This window comes from Sparus aurata, chromosome 20, assembly GCF_900880675.1.
Source record: "Sparus aurata chromosome 20, fSpaAur1.1, whole genome shotgun sequence".
In the NCBI taxonomy this organism is placed as follows: Eukaryota; Metazoa; Chordata; class Actinopteri; order Spariformes; family Sparidae; genus Sparus; species Sparus aurata.
The window spans coordinates 13555819-13572849 of record NC_044206.1 but is presented as its reverse complement, the minus strand read 5'-3'; the positions used below and the strand labels follow the sequence as shown (position 1 = coordinate 13572849).

General features: G+C 41.9%; 1 protein-coding gene across 7 annotated transcripts; it reads left to right on the top strand.

Moving 5' to 3' along the window:
• Positions 1 to 808: 808 nt before the first annotated feature.
• On the top strand, positions 809 to 16550 carry brsk1a (BR serine/threonine kinase 1a). Of its 7 annotated transcripts, none has more exons than XM_030400377.1 (19): positions 809 to 2214; positions 2312 to 2406; positions 2639 to 2724; positions 3501 to 3641; positions 4148 to 4264; positions 4522 to 4555; positions 4999 to 5067; positions 5186 to 5332; positions 6561 to 6592; positions 6723 to 6887; positions 7829 to 7926; positions 8665 to 8818; positions 8937 to 8997; positions 10353 to 10983; positions 11238 to 11286; positions 11843 to 11966; positions 12238 to 12491; positions 12833 to 12922; positions 13821 to 13954. In XM_030400377.1, the coding sequence occupies exons 1-18, from the start codon at positions 2130 to 2132 to the stop codon at positions 12894 to 12896; spliced, it is 2406 nt and encodes an 801-aa protein (XP_030256237.1). In that variant the 5' UTR covers positions 809 to 2129; the 3' UTR covers positions 12897 to 12922; positions 13821 to 13954. The 7 variants fall into 7 exon arrangements, with proteins under 7 accessions (XP_030256237.1, XP_030256236.1, XP_030256235.1 ...); XM_030400376.1 differs by having other exon boundaries at positions 810 to 2214; positions 13809 to 16550; XM_030400375.1 differs by having other exon boundaries at positions 811 to 2214; positions 12281 to 12491; positions 13821 to 16550.
• Positions 16551 to 17031: the final 481 nt, after the last annotated feature.

The following is a 17031-nucleotide window of genomic DNA, read 5'->3' as shown; positions in this document are numbered from 1 at the left end:
GATAAATGGTAAATTTATAGTTCATTATATTAAGTCAAGTAATTTCACTGTCAAGAAACAATGTAACGCTTCATAAAACATTTACTAAGCGATTGTTAAGGTTAAAAACATCAATTACACAGTATCTATTAACCATTTACAAAGTATTATGAGGATCAATTGCCACTTTCCAATAAACAATTGCAGTAAATGGTAATAAAAGCATTTAATTGCTTCTTAACAGTGAAATAACTATCAACTTAAGTTTAATTCACTATAAATCTGCAGTTTTTTTAAAGTATTTTTGTGGTTTATTTGAACGGTATGACAGGTATTATGAAGTGTAACCAAATATGTATTTCAAGGTATTAAAGACCCAAAAAAGAATCCCGAGGACAGGACCTCAGTGTTCTCACTGGTAGCTCTGCGCTGCATAGAGCCCCTCCAAGAAGCCTCTCTGACTTAATGTACCAGTCACTTTGGAGTATTTTTACATTTAGGCATTGATATTTGTAAGATATCCCAGTGGTATCAAATCGGACTGTAAACAAAACCCCACCTGCGGGACGAAAGTGGCCGTGACAGGGCCAGAGCGGCCCAGCATCCTCCACCATGATGTTTACAACTGTCCCTCACAGCAACACTGTAACGGGGAGACGAGGTGTCCGCAGCGGCTCACGGGGCCCTCAGTGTGGCCGCTGCCGAGCTGGATGCAGAGATAAGCGTGGTTTTTTTTCGGGAGAAGATGATCGGGAGGAGGAGGAGGTGGTGGAAGATGATGAGGAGGAGGAGGTGGAGGAGGGCGGGGGAGGAGAGACGAGAGGAGAGAGAGAGGATGGAGAGAGAGTGGGACCCGGATGCTGATGCGAGTGAGACGAAGGAAGGAAGAGGAGAGAGAAAATATCGATTTACGGCAAGAAAAACCGAAGGGAGTATCATACAGGGGGCCTTCACTCTGCGTGAACTGTTATCAGAAGTGAAGAGGGGAACAAGGCGGTCGATAGCAGCGCGGCTCGATCTGCGGACATCTGTGTGTTTTGTATTTTGTGTGTGTGTCTGTGTGTTTTTTTTTTACCTGTGTAACCGCCGGTGAGGGAGGAGGACACGCCAAAGGAGAGAGGAGAAGAAGATGCTGTGATCCGCTACTCGCAGGGATGTAGAGAGGGAGAGAGCGACAGGGAGGGGGAGGACTACGCTGAGGATGGTTGTTTTGCGGGGAGATATTGCGAGAATGCGGCGGCCGTGTGACAAATCTTACCATTTGGCGATGACCGGAAACTTCAGGAGGGGTCGGTTTTTTTGACAGGCGGCGCGAGCGAGACGGCCGTCGGTCGAGGCGTTGAGGCTAAAGCTAGCCTCGCTGCTGTGTGGGAGAGCGGCGGCGAGGCTAAAATAGCATGTTGTTGCACCTGTGAAACAGGCCTGACGGAGAGAATTCAACTGATTTAATTGTCAGTCCCGAACATCCACTTGACGTATTTTGACGTTTTGCAGGTTTGCTCAGCCGGCGAATGTCATAAATCTGTGCGGTAGACGTGGACGAACTTGTTTTTTTTTTTTTTTTTTGGTTGTTTTTAACAGCTATAAACCGTTAACGCTTCTCTGCGCTAATGTTCTTATTAACCGTCATAGTTAACGTCACACATGTAACACAGTGCGAGTTATACGAATAAGCTAATGTACAGGAGTGAAACCCATCAGCTCGCCTACCTTGTCCTGGTGTATCTTTAGGGTAGTGGTCAGTATTTAACGCATAAAAAGCAGCCTTTCAACTTATTGACATCCCAGTTTCTCTGCTTTAAACTACAACTAGCTAGCTGTTTTTTGTTGAATATCAACGTCATACATGTTTTCAGATATCTAGCTGTGTTTATTAACCGGAGGGGCTTCAGAGGAGGATGTTCATTTGTCATCCAGATGTTGTAAATCGGCTTGTGCATTTCTCACATGTTCACCCAGTAACTCCAGAGTAGCAGTGTTACCACTGATATCAACTAGGTTCCTCTTCAGTTGAGAACCATCTTGTATCACACTGTATAAGCTGTATAATATCACAGTAATTGCAATAACCACAGTGCAGCAGCAGCAGAAGCAGCAGCAGCAGTAGTAGTAGTTGTAGTAGTAGTGTATTAGCCTCCAGTCAGAGCAGTATGAGTAAGGAACTGTCTCTAAGTCAGTCAGCTCAATATGTTGGGCCCTACCGACTGGAAAAAACGCTTGGGAAGGGGCAGACAGGTGAGTACAACAAACCGTTTTGGCGTATAAAATGACTATCTTCAAATGTGAGCCGTTATCAAATTTTTTTTGCCCACTTTAAATCTCTGTCATCCAGGGCTGGTCAAGCTCGGGGTCCATTGTATTACGGGTCAGAAGGTGGCGATCAAAATAGTCAACAGAGAGAAGCTGTCTGAGTCAGTCCTGATGAAGGTACAGTATGACGCTCCTCGGTGACGATAACGATGCTAATTTTGTACACAGCCAGGTGTGTCCCGCTGTACACAAACTCCTCTGTGTTCTCTATATTTATCTTCTGCGTTAGTTGATTAACTAACCTTGGCTCTGTAGCCTCAGATGTGACACTTGAGTGGCGTGTGTGCTCTGCTTCAGCGTCTCTTTCTGTCTCCTTTTCCTCACACCTGTCTCTTCTCTCTCTAACCAGGTTGAGAGGGAGATTGCCATTCTGAAACTGATCGAGCATCCGCATGTGCTGAAGCTGCATGATGTTTACGAGAATAACAAATATCTGTGAGTCCCCTCTGCATTCAAAAGAGCCTTCGCGATTGGGCTCAGGACAGCCTGCATGCTTTTTTTTTGCTGTTGTTGCGGAACTTTACAATGGGACGGATATAGATATTACTCTAAAAACTATATTAATCTGCTCTTAACACTTTAATTCTCATCTGACCTTCATCTTCTACAATAATTCTCTGAAGTTTTTGATCGATCTTAGAGATGAAAAATAAAAATCCTCCCAAAAATGATTTGTTTTAAAAACAGCTGGAGTAGACAGGCAGGTTGGCTGAAAGTGAGTACATTGTGTGACTATTTAGTTTTGGAAAAGAAATTCAAACTCAGAAATGAGAGGTAATAATTCAGAAATAATCACTTTTTCCATGACTGAATAAACAAGTTGTTCTCAGAGAAAAATAACACTGTTTGAAGCTAGAAAGGTTGCAGGTTCCGCCAAATATAAACAAAGTTTATTTAATCAGTCTATTCAGTCATCAAAACAAAGATAATTGGTTTAGCTTGTTTGTTGAGGCATGAAAAAATGAGTCAATGAATATCTTTCTCTGATTAAAATGTCATCCTCCAAACTACATAGTGCACCTTTAAAAGCACATAAATTACAAGATTTAATTGTGATATTGTTCTCCTGGATTCCAACATCATAAATTGATGTTGTCTTTTGGTTTAAAGCAGCTGAGGTTTGATTTATTGTCATGTATTCCTTTTGTCACTCCCCCTGTCTCCTAGAGCTGGACGTTTGAAATCACACTCTTGTCCCCATGTGTCGATAGGTACCTGGTGTTGGAGCATGTGTCGGGCGGAGAGTTGTTTGATTACCTGGTGAAGAAGGGCCGGCTGACTCCAAAAGAGGCCAGGAAGTTCTTCAGGCAGATCATCTCTGCTTTGGATTTCTGCCACAGTCATTCCATCTGGTTGGTATATTGCATACGCCCGCGGTTCTTAAATTAAAGGCCCAGTTATGTGTAGGGTGATTTTTTGCTTGCTTAATAAGCTCTTTGGAGGTATAGAAAAGACACCATTTGGCTCCAATGTTGTTGATACATAGCCTACTCCTTAAACAATCAAGATCTTAGAATTAGATCGTGGACGGTGACTGCGATTAGATACAGCGTGATATGAATTCAGATCACCCACCTCTAAGTTTCTTCTGCATTAGTCAGAAACATCAAAATAGCTATATTTTAAATAGGTCACTCCTTTATAAGGTTGAGATCATGTTTGCACTCACTTCTCATTCTTACATTTATTTTAGACAAGAGGGAGTTTTTGTGACAATTGATCAAGTAATATATACTTTTCTGTAGCATGGACCAACATAAATGCCACTTTTTCGAGCCTTTCGCTGTCATAGGTAATCTGAATGATCCATGCCATGATTGTCACTAGAAGACTAAACGTGTCTGTTGTGTTTGTGCAGTCACAGAGACCTGAAGCCCGAGAACCTGCTCCTGGATGAGAAGAACAACATCCGCATCGCTGACTTTGGCATGGCCTCCCTACAGGTGGGAGACAGTCTGTTAGAGACCAGCTGTGGGTGAGTACCTAGGCTGTGAGTGTGTTTATAAATACTGAGTGCGCACATTAATAAAAGGGTCATATTTTATTTGTTCACGATAAAAAGCACAGTAGTTGCCACATGAGATAAATACATCCTAAACAGTAATAGATGTGCCTATTTACATGCGTACATGAGTACATGCTTTAGTTTAAGTATCATTAATATTTCTGCCCATTTGTATCACATTGTAAGCATATTAATAATCCTTGTAACACGTTTCTCTATCATTTTAGATCACCACATTATGCTTGCCCTGAAGTTATACGGGTAGGTGTCCTGCTCCTCCTCAAATGTTGGTACCGTAATAAATTAAGCAATTGATGCTGATAAATTATTCATTTAGTGGCAAATACGTAGTGCTAAGCTAAATAAAATGAAGACAAAGACATCAGGAATTTTCCAAAGTCATTAAAAGTAATTTATAAACTCTTAATGGTATAAAGAGCCTGTTAGTTTGGGTGTTTTTAAGAAGAGGTGACTGATGCCACTCATACAAAGAAGGTGTCTCTGTGAATTGGACTGAGATCGACTAAGTGCTGTATCATGATGGATTTAAGGGTGTCTTTTGACAGAGACACCTTTTAACGGACGTTATATACTGTAGGCTCGGATAAGCCTTAAATGAGATGAAATTATTTAATCAATTCATTTGGTTCCTTTGTGTTTTCAAGTGGTCGGAGGGGTATTTATGGGGATTGTGTGTTTGGCAGGGAGAGAAATATGATGGGCGGAGAGCAGATGTGTGGAGCTGTGGGGTCATCCTCTTTGCTCTGTTGGTGGTAAGTCTTCTCCAGTTTTAATGATACAGTTCAGTCCCTCACCCTCTTTTGTCAAGTTATTTGATCACATCTGTTTCTCCTTCCTTCCCGTCTCTTCCATCATCTTCTCCTCCTGCAGGGTGCCCTGCCTTTTGACCATGACAATTTACGCCAGCTCCTGGAGAAGGTGAAGAGCGGGGTGTTTCACATGCCCCACTTCATCCCCCCGGACTGCCAATCCCTGCTCAAGGGCATGATTGAGGTCAACCCTGAAAAGAGGCTCACGGTACGAGACACCAGGTCCATACACAAGGGGACTGAATGGCTCTAAAACACCAAGGATCAATAAAAGTCTTATATGTAGGCTGTATGCAGGGGTATATTACTGAAATGTACACCTGTGTAAACACCAGAATGAATTGGGGTCACATCAACTTCTTTTACATTTTAGAACACATCCTAAAGTGCACATTTTTCAAATGTACAATTTCTGTGTATCTAATTAGGTATGTAAAATTGAGTTTTTGGGAAATAATGACACCATCATCTCAGTGTACGTTTTACTCACTGTGGCTTTATTTAATGAACATGTGTCTAAAGCAGCAGCAGCAATGGCAGACTACAGGTTATTTGGTTAGCACTGCTAATCTGACAGTGCTAGAACTGTTGGGGTAGACACGTTACAAAAATACTTGGTATGTGATTAGACGAACCATCCGTATATCATGGGTCAACCAATCAGATCAGCAGTAGGAGAGATCTACCACCAGTGGAAGCTTGTTGGTAAATCAAACTCTCAGTCTTTTCCATTGCGAAAAATCCTTCAGTGCCATTCTTTGCTCTTCTTAATGAAAAATATTCTCCAGTTTTGATACAGTTAATGCTACAGCCGCATCTAAGCTATCCTTTCAAAGAGCCGCCGTTTTTGTTTTCAATTAACACTCGCTCACTTCACTGGTGGTCACACCTAAGCCTCGCCTATAGCTGCCAGTAGTTCCTTAGAGGATGCCGATTGATAGAACTGCTTTGTGTCAGTCCACAAGTGCATAGCTTGAAGCCTGGAAAGACAGCTTTGTGAGATCATACGATCACTTGATCTTGCGAGTCCAGCTGGAAAGGTGTTAATTAGATATAAATTAAGAAATGATTAGCTAGTAAGCTCAATAGACATGTTCACAATATTCATCTCTGGAGTTTGATGCATCTTCTTTATAGACTTTACTGCCCTCTAGGGAAAATATGTGCTGGAAAAAATGCTGTATATGTGAACGCAAGACTTAGAAATGCATGAATTTCTGTTATTCAAAAAAATATCAAAACATCTAAAAAAATCATCACAAAGTTGCAAATTGTGATTATACAGTATTATATAATATTCAGAACTGATTACTTGTCATTTCTACACATAACAATACTGTCTGATGGAACTGTTAGCACAGCACAGCTCTGTAGCCATCTGGCTCTAAACAGACTGTAGAAACTAATTGCCCCATCTGCCCTGTCACCCCTTACAGCTAGAGGTCATCCAGAAACATGCCTGGTATCTGTGAGTATATGTTCACTTTTACATACTTGAATGAAACACTTATTTACAGTGATGTTACATCATACTGAATCATGTACATTATATCTGTGTCACTCATGCGTGTTTCATCGCGTGTGTGTGTGGCTCCCAGGGGTGGTCGTAACGAGCCGTGTCCCGAGCAGCCTCCGCCCAGGCGAGTGTGTGTGAGGCGAATCCTGTCCCTGACTGAGCTGGACCCAGATGTGTTGGACAGCATGCACTCGCTGGGATGCTTCCGAGACCGAGTCAAGCTCACACGTGATTTGCAATGTGAAGAGTAAGTCTTTTTTCTTCTTTTCTTTCAACCCTGACTGTATTTGTGGCATGATGGAGACTCCTTGTCTTAAAATGTATATTATGAGGCTATAGTGTGGTATCATCTGGCATTGTGTTGAAAGGTGTTTCTACTATTTTGTGTACTCTTTTTACATTCATAGAGGAGCATGCATACAAAACGGGCAAAAAGAGCAAAAATATCAAATACATATAACACCTCACACAGTGCTAACAGCAATTAAAAAAAGGTGGTAGTTGTTACAGAACTGTTTTACTGAATCATGTACAGCAGTTACTGTTATTCTGTCAACTACGTCACATACTTTTATCGACCCCTGTGTGTTGTGGACAGATATTTAGAGTGCAGATTGAAAGCGAAGAGGGGGATATGGTTTCCTCTCCACCGTGCCACATGAAACTCCTGTTCTGATCCAGATTGACTGGGTTAAAGCAGGCAAGATGGTGGATAGACTGAAGCTGTGTCCAAATCCAGGAACAAGATACTCCAAAGAATAGTGGGCTTTCATATCCTGCCACACAAATATCAAAGAAGTGTCGCAGTCAGGTGCTCCTTGTCAGCTTTAAAGTAAAAGAAAAAAAAATCTTATTTATCGCAACAAAGTAATATTCAGGGCTTCAAATGACCATTTTATGCTCAAAAAAGACTGTCTTTTGTGGCTTGTTTGGAGGATCCAGCTCTTAAACATACAGCATTATGGAAGAAATACTAAGAGAAGGAGTAAGTACGTGTCCACATGTGTAAGTAATATATATGTTTCAGTGGAGAGCTGTGGATAAACAAATCAATTGTGCATCCATAAATAAATAAGAAAGAGGCCTGTTCAAACCCACTCTTAAGGTTTTTAATCACATCATTCTCTTTCCAAATTCAAACATCTCATCCAACAAATGTTCATCTTTCTTTCCCCTTGCTTGTCTCAGAGAAAACCAGGAGAAGATGATCTATTACCTACTGCTGGACAGGAAAGAGCGATACCCCAGCTATGAGGATGAGGACTTGCCTCCACGCAATGACGTAGGTCAGTCATTAGGGGGCAGGCGGGATCCACTCATGGAAGGGAGCTGCTCATTCTCATTCTCAGTTTCTGGAGAGCAGCTGAAGGGTCTGTGAGTCTGGTGCCACACACAGGTCCTCATTACCTCTGCCACTATATTTGGGATTATCTGGGATTTATCAATTGTTGTGATTTTCACAGTTAGCAATTTGCAAGACAGTTTGCTTGCCCTCTTGTTGGGTTTGATTTTGTGGGCAAAAGCCTCCCTGGCTTTGTCTTTGAAAATGATATTAAATGGTTGAATTGTTATGGAACTACATGTGACATTTTACCTACAATAAATCATTTGTCAATTAACAATTGTGATGTTTAAACCAGACTTTGAAGGACATTTGCAGGATTTCTCCGTGGGACAAAATGGGAGAGGGCCGCTATTCTGTAAATGCAATTTAGCTAAGTTTATCACAGGCACAGATGGTGCAGGGAGCGAAAAATCACTTTCAACACAGTCAGACTTTTTAGAACTGCAAAAGAGGAAATAAATGCATAGTGATGGAGTGACAACAGGGAGCAGGACGTTGAAGATGCAGTAACATCTCTGACCAGAAGGAAGCAAGTGATTGTTAGACAAGTGGTTTCATGGATAGAAAAAAATAAGTAACACTTTAACAATAACCCTGCTGCCATGCTAATGAAACAAAGGATGTTTGTGAGAGTGGTCTTCTTTCCTCCCTGTGATAGCTCAATGGTGTTGTTCCTCAGCAGACCCTCCTCGAAAGCGTGTCGACTCTCCTATGCTGACGCGCCACGGCCGCTGTCGCCCTGAGAGGAAAAGCCTGGAGGTGCTCAGTGTTACTGAACAGGGGTCTCCTACCCCGCCTCGCAGGGCCTTGGACACAGCTGCACACAGCCAGAGGTACAGTTCAGTATAGTATGCCTCTTCAGATCATATACAAGAAACGCTGCATACCAAGAATGCACACAGTTGCTTGTTAAATATACTTGTGTCTTTTGACCTCTTGTCTCTCTGTCAGGTCTCGCTCTGTCAGTGGAGCATCAACTGGTCTCTCCTCCAGCCCTCTCAGCAGTCCCAGGGTAAGGGCCTGTTGGCCTACTTTTGACAAGCTATGTACATAACTGATGCTGCTTTGATTACTTGCACTGTCTTTGAACAAGATACAAGCATGCATTATGAAATGCTGAATTTCAAACATTAATTTGTATTATTTAACTCCCCCCTAATCTAATCTAATCTAGTAAATTAAAAGAGGTAGTTTTAGATTAAGGTTATGGTCAGCTAAGGAATCTCTTAATAGCCAGTATGAACAGGAGAAACAATTACAGCAAGTAGAAAGTGTTTCAATGTTTATATGGGCACCTGAGTGTTTTTTTTAAGACAGATGTGAAAATTAATGAATAATTTGTGTACAGCAGTGTTTCCCAATTAGCAGAGTCAACATGGTTCGCATTTCCATTGCAGCTCTGAGTCCACATGTTGCTCATATTTAGGCTACGTACACTCTCGCAGTTCTGTGACATCAGTCCTGTTGACCAGTTCTATTTATTATAGTACATATAATAATTCCATGGCACATATGAACATATTTGCCCCTTTTCCTCAACATGGAACTGGTTCCTTCTCACTTTCTAGACCTAATTTGGACCAGTCATTTCAATCAAAAATAAATTGGTTGAAAACCTGAAAAGCCCTCCCCTGTTGACACATACTTGATTAAAATGGTTCCTCTCAAAACTGGTGGAAACTCAGGTTTGATCAAGAATCTTGAGCGGAACTGGTTCCAGAAGCAGTTCTTGTTTGATGGGAAAGAGATATTGCGGATATTACCCAACCCCTGCACTAGACTTCTTCAAGAAATTCCAGCCACATTACACAACCACCTAAAGTATCCATTTACAAGCTCCTCAGACACTTTTAAAACCCTTCACAGAACCAATTCTTCCAAATAAATCGCTCACCCAACAGAAGGTTACTTGGCATTTTTTTCTGTCTTCATGTCACTTCTCTTCCTCACCTTGCATGAACTTATTGTATTCACAGTTGTTAAGAAATAAACATATAGCATGCTAACATAGTACCATATATTAGATGAATTATTTGGGTTTACAGGATAGTTTGTTGATGTTCAAAACAGCATTAAGATAGTCAATGGTAAATTAATAAAGCTTAACTGCACAGTTACACCTTCACTGCCACTGTCTTTTGTCACTGCATTCTTAACCCTGTCACTGCCACAACTGTCACTAAACCCCTCACTCACATATTACACAAAATAGTCAGCACTGTTAGTATTACATACAACACTTTCACTACTCACAAGATGCACTCTTTCTTGTCATGAAGCATGGTATTCATTTCCATCCTTTCTCCATGTTCCATCCCCTCTCTTTCTTGTTATCCATCTCTCCCACCCCACAAACCCACTCCCCAGTCCTATCAGAGCCCCGTCTTCACTTTCAGCCAATCAGACGTCACCTCTGCCACCGCTACCCCCCTCTCAAAGGAGCCCAAACAGGGAAGCACCACCACTCCTCGCTCAGCACGGGCTCATGACAAGCCCAAAGCTCCCCCCAACCCAAAGACCCAGACCCTGCCCACCAAGGGACCTGCCGACCGACCCCACCTGCAGCCCATCAAATCCCTGCCTCTGCACAACCCATCCTCCCGCTCACCCTCCCCTTCTCCGCTGCTGTCACCCATCCCCCGTTTCTTCTTCCCCTCGTCCTCTGTCCTAAAGTCAGTGACTAAGAGCTTCTACCCAAACTCTGCCCACTCTGTGCCGCAGGTCACTCCCCAAGGCTCTCCGTTGCCCACACCCTTGGGCACCCCTGTCCACCACCCTCACCACCCTTCCTCCACCCCGCCCTCCTCTTCCTCGTCCTCGTCCTCCTCGCGGGCGGAGGGAGGGGGAGGGGTGGGCTCGCTGTCGCTGACTCCGCCCTCAAGTCCAGGAGGGGGAAGCGGCATGGCGGCCAGCAGTTCCGCCCACTGGAGGACTCGCCTCAATTCTTTTAAGAACAACCTGTTGGGCTCGCCCCGATTCCATCGGCGTAAACTGCAAGGTGAGATTTGTTTAACATCGTGTTGGAGTTGATGTTGTGTGTTTTTTACAGACGCACCAGAATCTGCACCTAAATACGCCATCAGCTTGAAAAGATTTCTGTGCTTAATACATATTTTCTGTTTCAGCACATTATATAACGGACATCTAAAATGGCAGCGGATTCAATCTCCATTGTATTTCCTTTGATTTGCAGCTCCAATCCTTGTATTGAACACACACATTTTAATTCTAAGAGTGGTTTATCTTTTTCAGTTCCCACATCAGAAGACATGTCCAGCCTAACACCAGAGTCCAGCCCCGAGTAAGTCACACTGCTTGAGAGAAATTATTGCTGAGGTCTCACTTGTTATCACAATACGAGGTAGTGTTTTTGTGCTCTCTAATGGTTCTGTTTACCTGACATGACCATCGGTGACAGGATTGGCTGTTTCTATTTCTATGGGAGATTGCTAACAGCAAATGGACAGGAAGTTAGCCAGAAAGATGACATCTCTTACAGCAGCTTCAAATGTATAATTTATATGAACGTGTGCTGGAAATTAATTAAGGAGTGTCACAGCCTGAGGAAAGATGCTGCTCTGTAGTGAACATATGGTTTACTTTGTTTAAACATTGTGATATCACAGTTATTAATCTGACGTAACCACAATTAGATTCATTACCTTATTGCCAAGCCTGCAAACAACTTTGTTAAAAAAAGAAAAACGCTATTAAAAATAATTTGCATCTTTGTTTCATGCGCATTCAGAACAACGCGCTAGTCCTTAAGCTTTTCCATAGGACTTGGTGGTGCTAATACCACTTTTTAAAAGTTAGTGTTGAGCCCTGAACCGCATAATTTTCTGTCTGGTTACCAGGCTGGCTAAGAAGTCGTGGTTTGGAAACTTCATCGGCTTGGAAAAAGAGGAGCAGATCTTTGTGGTGATCAGAGACAAACCTCTGAGTTCTGTCAAAGCTGACATTGTCCACGCCTTCCTGTCTGTGAGTATCTGATGCTGTCTGTCTTTCAGGCATCTTGTTTCTAGAAAGCATGGCTCTCACTGTCAAAGCTACTAGCACTTCACTCTCATACTTTACGCACTTCATTTCTTTCATTATTTCTGTTTTTTCTTTATTTCAGTCTTGCTCACTCGAGGCATGTTGATGGATCACTTTGCTTTCACCAATGGCTCACTCTTTCTCTCTTCTCCTCACCCTCACCCTTTGTCTCCCTATACTCACGTTGGCCCCCGTACCTCTCCCGCCTCGTAAGTCTGTCGGTCTCTCTGCTTCTTCTCTTTCTCCCCACCACCCAGATCCCGTCGCTCAGCCACAGCGTCCTCTCCCAGACCAGCTTCCGGGCCGAGTACAAATCCTCCGGCGGCCCTTCCGTCTTCCAGAAGCCCGTCAAGTTTCAGGTGGACATTGCCTTCTCCGAAGGCGAGAGGGAGCGGGACAGGGAGAGGACCGAGAGGGAGGGCAGGAGGGAGACAGGAATCTACAGCGTGACATTCACCCTCATATCAGGCAAGTAGGGTGGACAGTTAACCCCTTTCAATGGGGACTTTTTCATGATTGTAACGAGTTAAAACAATAGTTTAACATTTTGGGAAATATGCATGAAAGATTATATTCCCATGGCGGTCATTTTTCCTCTGACATCATGTTCAGGGTGGGAATGTGTTCCAGGTTCCAAGTCGTGTAAACGTAGAGAATCTTAGGTTGTTTTCATGTCACTGCCTCCCAATTGATGTTCAACAGAAAAGATGATGAATAGTGAAAATCTGGAGGGACATCTGGGCATATTTCCCGGTAAAACAATATAGATACCTACCTAATAACATTTGTGTGCCCTGGTGCGTCTCCAGGTCCGAGTCGCAGGTTCAGACGAGTGGTGGAAACGATTCAAGCTCAGCTTCTCAGCTCCCATGATCAACCCATGGTGCAAGCCCTATCTGGTGAGACTGCTTTTAGTTTTTCCCCTTAACCCTTTTGTATAGGTACATACAGGGGCCATCTTGTTCCTCAATGAGACAATTTTCTTTTTTATTTGTGTTTCTATAACACAATTACAAATAAACATGTTTACATTTTGGGTTTTACATACCACATTATTGATTTCCTTTTCCTATAAACTTGTTTGACTGTTCACAGGAAAATATTGGTATATTGTTTTTGGTGCTTATAAAAAAATGTAGCGTTTGTAAATAGGCAATATGTATGAATTGGCCACCTGTCAAATTCATACTCAAACACACGGGCCAGTGTATCACCAGTGCAGCCAGTAATTGCAGCTTACTTTAGCTGCCAGTTGGCTGGGATAGCTGTTCATCTACCGGTCCGGACTGGGAGCTCAGGTATAGTTGGTATTTATATTGATAGCACAGGAGCTTTAGACTGGGCTAGGTCTATCTGGTTGACATGCTAACTTCGGTTTATATCTCTGCAACACATATCATAGAAACTATAACATCAAAACTGTTATTTCTTCACAGTCTGTTATATGAGTTTTGTTAATTTGTGAAATGTTTTCAGCTAAAAGGCTTACATTATTGCAGAGTTGGTTTGTGTCGCATGAAAACCTAACAGCATGGTTGTTTTTATGTTCAAACAGTACTCTGTTTTGTTGTTTTGCTAAGAATTCCCTTTAAAGGTCATAGGCTCTCATCACCTACAGTGGACAAGGCCAAGGGAGAACGGTAGTTGCCATTTGAAAACCTGACTTGTCAAAAGAATATTAAGAAAGATAGTGCTGATTTTCAGGGCCACATTAATTTCCAGCCCTGAATCACAGACTCTGCAGCATGTTTACATGTAAAGTGACTTTCCTGTCCTCTTCTACTGATCCCTTCCCAGATGAGAAGAACGGCCGGCCTCACGGGACCCCCACCCGCCAAAACTCGAGGCGCTCCGAGGGTGGGGGCGACAGGTGTGAGTGGGGCGACCGAGCAGATGGCGGAGGCATAGGAGGCAGCGGGGGAGTTCTGCAGCGCAGAGGCTCAGCAAAAGAGAGAACCCGACTGCTGTCCTCCAACGGAACCCAATCCCAACCGTAGGATAGAGAGCTAGACTGCGCAGCAGGATGCCTGAACCACACCGGAAAGAAGACAGTGTAACTTCATCTCCAAGTATCCCTGCAAGCCATGAGCTACTCCTATTCTTCCTTGACTAAGTTATTGAAGGTGCTTGACCATAGCAAGGATTGAGCCTTTTTTTCCCCCCTCATGCTTTTATTTTTTCCAACTCAACGTTCTTTTTAACGTTTGGATCACTCGGATTCCTTCCCTTAAATGAGAAAGAAGTGTTAAGGAATCACCCTTTAATGAAAAAAAATATAATAATATGTGAATGAGCAGTTTGGTATCCATCATAGATACAGCTTCACAGATCAAACTAGGAATTTTGAAGTGCTAATGTGCATGCCAGTTAGCAAATCAGCCTGCTAAAGGATGCTGACATGATCAGATAGGCTAGTCTCTACCATATCATTGTAATACAGTATCTGACACCAAAAAGAAAAATAATAAGTCTTGCGACAGTTCTCAAGATTTACTCTTCAAATTAACCAGTGCGCTCATATCATTATCAAGCAACATGCAATTACCAGTCCATACTGAAAGAAATATAGATGTATCTCTCAGCAGATGAACCCTAAGAGTTAGCAACCTGCTACCACTTCAGCAAGTGGAACAAAAGGTCCTGATTTTCTCAGGAGAAACGACATCCTGGACGTCCAGCAGTGTCTTCTCCTGAGGTAAAGAAAACCAAGAAAGTAAGCTAAGTAAGTGAATGTGAAAAAAAGATATTTTTTTATTTAGTTTTTATTTATGTTTACATTTTTCTTTTGAGGATGTCAGTAGCACAGTGATAGCAGTAAAGGCAGTAACTGGAAACACGCTGCAGTGTCGGAGAAAGATGGGGAAGCTGACCAGTTCCTTTTTTTTTAACAGGTGTTCGTTTCAAGTTTTGATCTGTTTTGTATTTTCGTTTTACTCAGAGACAAAATGAAGCAATGCACCTAAGATTTTTCGCATTGGACCCCTTGTTGCTCTGAAGAAAAGTATTTTTGATTTTAAACAGAAATATGAACATTACTATATGAAAAAAAAACAAACACTACGCGTGAATAGTTCCATGAACCTCATCACAGCTGTTTGTGCCCAGATTGAATGAGAAGAGCATTCCTGGCCTGTGGATCAAACAGAAGCCACCTTTCTTGTCGAGCTTGTCTCCTATTGCCATAGTATTCACCTACTGACTCGGAACAAAATAAAAAACTTACACAAAAAAATAAAAACACAAAGGAAATCCATCAATGGACATTTTCATAATGCCGGACTTGAAAAAAGCTTGTGATGTCAATTTCTTGTCGAACAGGACTTCAAAATGGGAAGCAAGCAAAGAGCCTCCAAACTCCCCCCACGTGCTCCTCACTTCAGTGTTCACCAACAAGCCAAGTAGTCCATCACTGCGCCCACGCTCGTCACTGAGAGTCGCACCATCCTGCAAGCAGACGTAGCAACTCGGACAGTCATGTATTACTCCGGCACTCTGTCAGACTAGTCGATGTTCATCACCAGTCTTCCATACAGCACAATATGCAACAAAAGTGCAGAATGTTTTCAGAGAGATACATGCTACAGTTCTCTTTATTTAAACGGTATATATTTTTTTTGTTTTTTATATTTGTCCACTTAACTATCCATTTATTTATTTATTTATTAATTCATTAATGCATTTATTTATTTAATCATTTATTTATTTATTTTATTTATCTGCTTTCTCGTGTCATTTTTTACTAGATTTAATGCCAACAAAAATATATCAAGAGCTAATTCAAGAATTTAATTCTATTTTGCTTCTCATTACCTCTCTCTTTCTTTTTCTGCACTCAAGAACGACTTCAATAGCAGTACTGACAAGTGGCTCTCATCTTACTTCTCCAATCATCATTGTTTATATCTCACGTCTCTTCTGTCACGCTTATCTCTGGTAACTGGAATGTGTGTGATGTGAGACGGGTGGATGACGGCTGAGTGAGCTGGAAACTTTGCAGCAGACGCATATTGAGCTGATCATGCACGGAGACTTCGACTGACCCAGGAATATTCAATTAATTAAGATAACCAAACCCTGACAGGCACATGATTTCTCCCATGCATACTGAATGCTTGCTTATCCGCTTCATCTCTTGCTTTTATAGCCTTGTCCCTTTGACCTGTCCGTCTGCCACCTCACCTGTTGTGTAGCCATCATCACAAGAGAAACTGTACAGAGTTGTTTGCCTCACTGTCCGTACACACTTTATGATTGCTCACCATCACCAGTTTCATCTCTCTCATCACCACGTCACCTTCACTTTCATTGACCCAACTCTGGCTAAGATTGTAAACTATTCTCCATTCATAAGGGTCAGTAGAATAAGGTGTTTAAAAAAAGAAATGTCTGTATCATAATTTAAATATAAAAAGTGCACTATTATAACTATTGCCTGTGATAAAAAGAACAATTATGATTGAAGTGATGGTCAAAATAAAGAGAGATCCACCTTATTGTTATGGTTACAATAATAAACCCTAAATTCATGTGTGTGTCTATTTAGTTTCTGGGCTAAAATTGTTTACCTTGCTATAATACTGGAAATGACAGTTTTTTCTGATTGCATACATTATTTAAATTTTTTGTGTAATCAAATAATATAATAATGATATTTACATGAACCCAAGTGGTCATTATTCCCAAACAAGATAAAAGTAGCAGAATAAAATATTAAGTACTCAGTAGTCAAGGTTAACTTAATATATTTTTCTGCTGCTCTCCGTCACATCTTAGAGTTTTCCTGGGCAAACAGAGTTATTCAGATTGTTCATATATCACGCTTTTCCTCAAAATAGAGCTCATCTTACAGTGTTTTGAAAAAATAGAGTTTTTCAAAACTTTCATTCGCGTATCACACTTTTTGTCAGCGGAACGAGCTCACCTCACAGGTCATGGGTTATTTCATCCTAATCCAAAAACCTTACCACCGTAAAATAACAGCTGAGGAAAAGCATGATATATGGTCGTA